The sequence below is a fragment of the Microtus ochrogaster genome, chromosome 1 (assembly GCF_000317375.1).
Source record: "Microtus ochrogaster isolate Prairie Vole_2 chromosome 1, MicOch1.0, whole genome shotgun sequence".
NCBI classification, from domain to species: Eukaryota; Metazoa; Chordata; class Mammalia; order Rodentia; family Cricetidae; genus Microtus; species Microtus ochrogaster.
Window position 1 is genome coordinate 23403304 of NC_022009.1, and position 7976 is coordinate 23411279.

Here is a 7976-nt window from a genome sequence, read left to right on the forward strand (position 1 = left end):
CTGTCGAAGCAGGATCTCATTTTATTGTGGCAGGCAGGAACTTATATAGGGCTGAGATAGCGGGTGGGAGTCTTGGGATGGGTTGGGGTGGAGTAAGGAATAAGGGCCAGTAATATTCTGCCACGTTAGCAGCGGCTGGGCAGAGGCGGGTTTAGGTGGGGCTGTGTTGAGTCACTCATATGTGGAAGTCATGGCCAAAGACAGGTCTCCAAACTCGAAAGAGGCTCAGGAAATTACACTGGGCCTCACGCTCGGGCCTTATGAGGCCCAACATTTTCTGCCATGCTGAAATTGACTGCATTATCCACTAATCTTAAAAGATGAGGGTCTTAGTTAAAACGTGCAAATGTGGTCTGAGACACCAAGGTGGCAGCAGATCCGGAGGAATAGCGACTGGGCCATAGAGTCTGTAGAGCTGTTCTGCAGCATGGAGACTTTGAACCGTGGGAGGAAGGAAAACGACAAAGCTCCCAGAGAAGGTTTTGTTCAAAGGATCTTAGCCATGCCCAGTGGGTGATAGACTTGGGGCGCCATGCTGGTTTCATTAAGAATTTCTGGTTTGGTTTTATGTTTAACTAAGATTCCTTTATGTAGGCCAGGGTGTAGTAGAACTTACTTTAGAATCCAGGCTGCCTTCAAGTTCTTGATGGCCTTGTTGGGCTCCTGAGTCCTAGGGTTTTAGGTGTGTGCTACCAAGCGCAGCTGGAGAACACTTTCTGAAAATGGGAGAAGTTGGTCGCAGCGGCTTTTCTGTCTTGAGACACTTCTTAATTCGCCCATGTGCTCTTGTAATGATTCGGTTAATTGGCTAATTATCTATTCACCTAACAAAGAGGCTGGCCTTGTTCATCGATTTCTGACAATCATGACCTTGCTTGTGCACCCTGTCAAGCATTTGCAGAACGTACAGCCATGCGATGAAGGGATTAATAAAACTGTAGCCTGTGCTCTGAAACCTGCCTTCGAAGAGCCTGAGCTCTCTGAGGGGAACCCTTCAAGGGGTAAATGCGAAAATAACAAGCCCGCATTTGAGGAAGCATTTGTAAGGGAAGGCAGGCTTTTCAAAGGAGGAAGGGGAGGATTAAGAAGGTATGTGCAGGAGATAGAGGAAGGCTGGCCACAGGCCAGGTGGGAGGACACAGGAGTTGTGGGCATGAAACCTGAAAAGGAGACTATGAACCAGCCTGGGTACCAAAGAGGCCCTTGTCCCCAGACTTCCCTAAGGGGGGAAGCGGGGCTCTCTTGTGTGACATCCTTGAGGCCTGCCAGAGAGGTGGCCTCTTACAGTAGTGTGCTCAATCCTTCTCTTCGGATGATGACAGCAGATACCCAGGTACCACGTGTCGGAGGCTTCTGCTGTCTCCGAGGGCGCATTTCCATCTATGACCCCAAGGTAGTGGACTCCCTCACCTCAGCTGGAGGAGTGTTGTTCTGGAAAGCACACACAGGCTGACTTGGGGCCACGCGCTTAGAAAAACCCAGGCGTCAAACCTGGCTCCCTTGCCTGGAGCGGAAGAGCCTTCTTCCAAGTGGCAATCCTGCCCCTCCCCCACTGGAGCCCACACACACTAGCCCAGTCTCTGCCCCTGGAGTGCCTTCCCACACACCTCTCCACCACACCAAGACTGATGAGTGTCGGAGGAAACGTCACCTAGCTAAGAAAACTGGGGGACGCCCCCCCCTTCCACAAACATTTTACTGAAATAACTTTTTATCCATGGTTGTTTTAAGACATGCAGCAGAAGAAGAAAAAAAAAGTTACCCAGATTTATTCCCACCATAACTTTTGTTCAGCTAGATCTGTGTCATCAGTGTGGGTTTAATTTCCTCCTCAATGAAATACAGTATTTTCCTCACAGGCTAGGTGGTATGCTCTGTATGACTGATAATTCAGTTTCTGCTCCACACCTTCCCCGTGAAGTTTTTTTTGTTTTGTTTTGTTTTGTTTTGTTTTGTTTTTTTTTTGTTTTGTTTTGTTTTTCGAGACAGTGTTTCTCTGTAACTTTGAAGCCTGTTCTGTACTAGCTCTGTAGACCAGGCTGGCCTCGAACTCACAGAGATCCGCCTGCCTCTGCCTCCTGAGTGCTGGGATTAAAGGCTAGCACCACCACTGCCCAGCCTATGAAAATTCTTGAAAGCCAGAACCCAGACTGCCTTCTACCTCAGCAAAGATTCAAAATAAATTATCTTCTAGGCCCCACCCATTTTTATTTAAATGTCTGTCAAGTGCCAGTCAGAAGTGCAGTCCATGGCTGGTGTTACAGGAGTTGAAAACCTTTAGCCTGGTGATGGCGATGCACACCTTTAATCCCAGCACTTGGGAGGCAGAGGCAGGTGGATCTCTGAGTTGGAGGCCAGCCTGGTCTACAGACTGAGTTCCAGGATAGGCAGGGCTTCATAGAGGAACCTTATCTTGAAACAAACAAACAAAAAAATGTTGTCCTCACCTCTACGGCGGGTCTAAACAGTTGGAAGTGCAGCACGTGTAGCTAGGTGTCAAACCCTGGACAAACACGGCTAAGGGGCCTATTTAACATATGCCAGGTTTCCCCTGCATCCTGCAGTCCCTACTTGTTAGACGGACCTAGTGGCTGGCATACCCCACCCCCACTACCCTGAACTCCCCAGCCCAAAGGGCTGGGCTGCTCTTCTCTATATAATCCAGGCATCATGGTTACCTACTTTCTTTATGTCTCTGTACCTCCTGGCTGTGCACCCGGTTCTCGCCCTCTCCTTTCCTACCCTGTCTCCCCACATGGCCTGGCTGAGGGTCAGGTCCATGCCGGACTCTCCCAGGTGTCTCTCCCTCTGACTGTGCTCTTCCATGTGTCTGCAATAAACCGGCTTCACCAAAGCCAGGAGCAGCCATGTTTTCTTTTCCTTTTTTATTTATCTATTTATTTTGTTCACACATGAAATAAGGAACAGAGTAAACGTCGCAGATGATCAAATGTTGGAAGGATTCAGTGCAGGAGAGGGAGGAACCACGGTGAGTCTGACCAATCTGAGAAGCCAACACAGCCACAGGGTCTGTGTTGGATGAAACAGCACGTTGATGGTTATAATCCAGATGATGGTTGCGATGGCTTACCTCAGTTGTCAACATGATGAGATCTAAAATCGCCTGCAGCCCAGTATTCCTTAGGTTGAGTTTGGAAGACTCACTCACAGTGGGTGGCACCTTGCCCTGGACTGAGGCCTTTGGCTGTGTAGAAAAAGAAACCTTGAGCTAAGAATCAGCATTCTTTACTCTCTTCTTCTTGACGGTGGAGGTCATGTGACCAGATGCTACAAGTTCCTGCTGCCTTGGCTTGCCAGTCACGATTATACTGTAGCCTTGACCTGTGAGCCAATATGAACTTAGATATAAAATTCCAGAACCTGAGCCGGGCGGTGGTGGCACACGCCTTTAATCCCAGCACTCGGGAGGCAGGGGCAGGCGGATCTCTGTGAGTTCAAGGCCAGCCTGGTCTACAAGAGCTAGTTCCAGGACAGGAACCAAAAGATGCGGAGAAACCCTGTCTCAAAAAATCAAAAAAAAAAAAAATCCAGAACCTGTTAATTCACTCACTTATTTAGTCAGTACTTATTCGTTAATAACTCATGGTTTGAAATTTAATATGACTGAAACATCATTTTTTGGTCTAACAGTTCGGAGAGTCAACGTACAATCCTAGTATTGCCTTCAGGGACCACTTCCATTCTGGGAGCAGAATGTACCAGGTTTTCCTTGGGTCACAGTCATTCTTTGCCTCAATTCCATGAATAGCATTCATCTTCTTGGACCTTGAGGCTATTTGCTTGTTTTGTATTGAGGTTTGTTTTGTTTTATTAATTAAATTAATTAAGTTATTACTTATTTAATTTTGAGACGGTGTCTCTTATAGGTCAGCTTGACCTCTGACTTGTTATGTGCCTGAGAATGACTTTGAATTCCTTACCCTCCTGTCTCGGTCTCTGAGCGTGGGAATTGCAGGTAGGCCAGCATAGCTGGTTTCTGCGATGCTGGGAATCGAGTCCAGGGCTTTGTGTGTGGTAAGCAGCCACCCTACTCACACTCCCAGTCTACAGACTGTCATTCTTTGTGGGCAGGAAGTAATGATATTTCCTTTTTACTTCGCTTCCTTCATAAGGGTGGTACCAGTGCCGAGCAGATATTCAAATGAGGTTGTCTGACTAAATTATTTAAATGACTAGCTCAACTGTGAACCATGAGAAAGCAGTTTCTACGGTTCTGTATTTAGTCTCTCGGAGGTTGAGTGGCATTTGATGGATGAGCAATAATAGAAACATAAAACTCCATGGAGCCAATTCAGCATTCCTTAAAACACTTCACTTTGGATATCTTCTGCATGTATTCTTCAGCATTCTTTTGGTGGCAAGTGTCAGAAAACCTGACTCAAGCCATCTCTTCAAGAGAGGAAGAGGAGGCCGACTCCATCATTACAGTGTCTTAAGACTAACCGAGCATGTGACATGTTAGACTCAGTGATTCGAAGATGAACTCATGGCTAGTTCTCTTCTTGTATGTCTGAACTTTCTTCTCCTCATTGGTTTCTTTCTAGGCCAGTCTCCTGTCACATGATAGGAAAATGACCACCAGCAGCTGCCCTCTATCTGCCGCCAATGATATCTTAATAGTTTATTAATTTTATACGCATTGATGCTTTGCCTATATGTATGTCTGTGTGAGGGTGCCGGACCCCTGGAACTGAAGTTACAAACAGTTGGGAGCCCCTATGTGGGTGATGGGAATTGAACATGGGTCCTCTGGAAGAGCAGCTCCCAAATAACCAACTGGGAGACTTGGTATTAATTGTGATGCTGTACAGAGACCTCAGACTTGTTTACCACAGCATCAACAGCTGGAATGGAGACAGGCAAGAATCCTGCCTGGACTCCTGCAGTGCCTACAGCTCAGGTCACGTAATTACCTTCCAGCTACACTTGACCTTGTGGCTCATTTTTTTTTTCTTTTAACTTGTTTTTCCTCGGGAGGTGGGGACAGGTGAGGAGCCGCGTCTTTGTGCACATCACAGGTCACAGGCATACAGCAGATTTTCAGTAAACACTGAGTGTGCCTGTGAGCTGACAGATTGGTTAGTCAGAACTATCGCTTCCTCTTTTGACGCTGATGGACACTTCCGGGGAACTGGTTTACCTCATCAATTCACTTTTTCCTCAGCAAAGAATTTGGGATTTACCAATGTCCAGTAACCTTTAAAACAGGCTAGTCCAAATAAGAGATATGACAGCCAATGTATATTTATTTATTTACCTACAGTCTCACGGCTACCAGGCTGACCTGAAGCTCACTATGTAGCTGAACTCCAGATCCTCCTGCCCTTACCACCCAAGCTCTGAATTTCTAGGTCTGCTCCACTCCCCTGAATGTGTGCTTATGCTAGGAGAGCACTCTACTAACGGGGCTTTATCCCCACTCCAACACGTGCTCCCTCCATGAGGACTCCGGTAGCACATACTAGGAGATCTAAATCCAAGCTGCTTCAGACCAGCCACAGTTCATAGATCCCTAACTGAAATCTCCAGGGGTAGGGAGAAAAGCCCGCCTGGCTGGACATAGGGACCGGGTGCCATGGGCATTCCATTGTCACTGGCTCCTCGGTGGCTTGACTTCCCTCCATAAACTCCCTAGCTGAGGTGGCACCTGTGAATTCCAGGTCAGTTTCTGGTAGTCTGTGGCTGGGAAAACTCCTAGTCTCATCCGTTTGGTTTGGGCTACGTGATTGCCTTTGAATCAGCTCACCGGCCATGGCTGTGCATCTTAATCAGGACCTATTTTTAGTAGCAGGAGACACCTAAATTCAGATTGCTTTAGGCTAGACCACTGTTTCCTTGGGAGCCCGAGGTAGATCAGTTCCGTCAGGAGACTGTGAGTCTGCACAGAGAAGCCAGCTGTGGCCTTTCCCTCTCGGCCTCTCCCACAGGCAATGGCTGCGGAGAGGGGTCTGGTAGGAAACAGTATGGCTGGAAGACAGGTCTTGAGCTGTATGTGTATATGAAACTGGAGAACATCTGTATAAGAAAGGGGGAGCCTAAGTGGATATTATGGGAGATGAGAGGGAAGAGACTCTTTAGTGGCCTCCCTAGTGCCTTCCCTTAGCATACTCAATTTGTGTAGGAAGCAAAGGCCCAGTAGTACTGCCAGTCACCCAGCCACGATCCAAAGTACGCCGTGGAGAGGACCAACTTTAACCACACGTGTTAATTATTAGTCCCTGCACAGAGATCAGTTTAGCTTTTTCAAAGTCCCAACAGAGGATACATAAAGTAATGCTTCCCGTGTTCAATGTTTTCTTTCACATAAATGCCCAGACCCTCATCTTGGGGGAGAAACATCATGTAAGCCATTTTCACAGTCGCCAGCTTTGATTTTTGTGCCCTGGTAAAGGTCTCGCTGGCTTTTCTGGGATGGAGAGTCAGGTTCTTTCTTCTACTACTGAGTTGGCAGAGAGTGTTCCTCTGGAGATCCTCCTTTCCTTTTTCTTGCACCAGTGTTTTGAGGGAGGTTGCTGATGGTGACTGTGAGGATGGACAGGCGATGTCATTGGACCGTCTCTTCCCAGTCAACCTGTTTTTCCCCTGCGGGAAGATGTAAGGGAAGCATAGAGAATGACGCCTCCCAGCAGGCAAGCACGTGGAGCTGTGCTCACCCAGCTTGGCTCATTGGTGCTCAAGTCTTTCACTCTGAGCATCTGTACGCTCTGAGCTTTTTCTTTCACTTCCTTTCTTCTATGGGTGATGACCTGCCATCTCTCTGAAAAGGAGTCTGAAGGTCACTGAGTGTCAACATTGTCACCTCTCTCTGGTTTAAGCAGAAAGGGAGGAGGGGAACGGACTGGTCATTCAAGAGTTTGAAAACCTGGGATGAAAATAATAGCTCTCAGGTGCCACATGTGTTTCTGCCAAAGGGCTCTGTGTACCAGCCTTTGAAGGACTGTCATGTTCTCTCTGGAGTGTCCTTTACCATCTACCTCCGTAGGAGGTTGGGAGGAGGGCGTGGAAGCCAGTCCTGAGAGTCCTTGAGGAAGAAAGCTGTTGGAGGTCTTGCAGAAGTCAGGTCTTCTGCTGCATCCTCTTAAAGGAAGGCAAAAGCCTGCGGGATTGGGCAGAGAGCCCTGGGTCAAACTGGACCAGCCACTGACACAACAGTGGCCTCAAACTGCAGCTCCAGTCTGGGTCTCTGTCCACTCACAGCGTGGCGTCAGGACCTCGGGTTGCTTTGGTGGACAGTGGGTAGGGACAGAGGCTCTCAAACGCCTTGATCTCTCCGCCCATGCTCCTGCACGGAAAAACAAAACAGGCTTGCGAGATCCTGCAGCGTCCGAAGACATCACTGCGCGGAACGTCACCTCGCTCAGGGTTTGAGGCGGGGGAGGGAGGAGAGCGCACCGGACGGAGGAGGACGATGGTTCAGCGAGGGCTGAGCTGGAAGGGGTTCTCGGCTCGTCCGGCCGCCGCCTTTGCGTGGCTGCCTCCCTGGCTGTTCAGCGCTTCGGGGGTGGCGGCCGTGCGGCCGAGCAGGGGATGCGCTTACATAACCGCTCGCCGGGTCCTGCTGCCTCGCGCTCTCGGGAGCCGCGGTCGGGGCGCGCCGCGGGACCGTGATGCTGCCAGGACGAGTATGGCAGGGCCCGGGCCGGCCCGGCAGGCGGAGGAGCGCGAGCAGCGGCGGGAGGAGGCCGCCGGCGGCGGGGGAGGTGAAGGTCAGTGGGTGTGAAGCGCGCGATCCACACCCCCTCCTCCCTGTCCCCTCCTTCTCTTCCTCTCCGTCCCCCCTCTGACGTGTGGAGCTGGCAGCTCGGCCGGTTCCGCATTCCCGACCCCTCCCCGCCGCGACTCAGAACCCGCTATATAGCCGGGGCTGATGCAACCCGTCCTGCCGCCCGCCACAGCCTGCGGGAGGGACGCTCGGCGACCGCGACGGGGGGCGCTGGCGGCGGCAGAGGCTGCAG

General features: G+C 50.0%; 1 protein-coding gene across 1 annotated transcript in view; it reads left to right on the plus strand.

The window, feature by feature from the left end:
- Positions 1–4797: 4797 nt before the first annotated feature.
- Positions 4798–7976, plus strand: part of Jdp2 (Jun dimerization protein 2) — a 46376-nt gene continuing 43197 nt past the window's right edge. Inside the window, exon 1 of the mRNA XM_005343372.3 lies at positions 4798–7727. Within this exon, the coding sequence (XP_005343429.3) occupies positions 7298–7727 (430 nt within the window). The 5' untranslated portion in view covers positions 4798–7297. The remainder of the gene's footprint in view (positions 7728–7976) is intronic.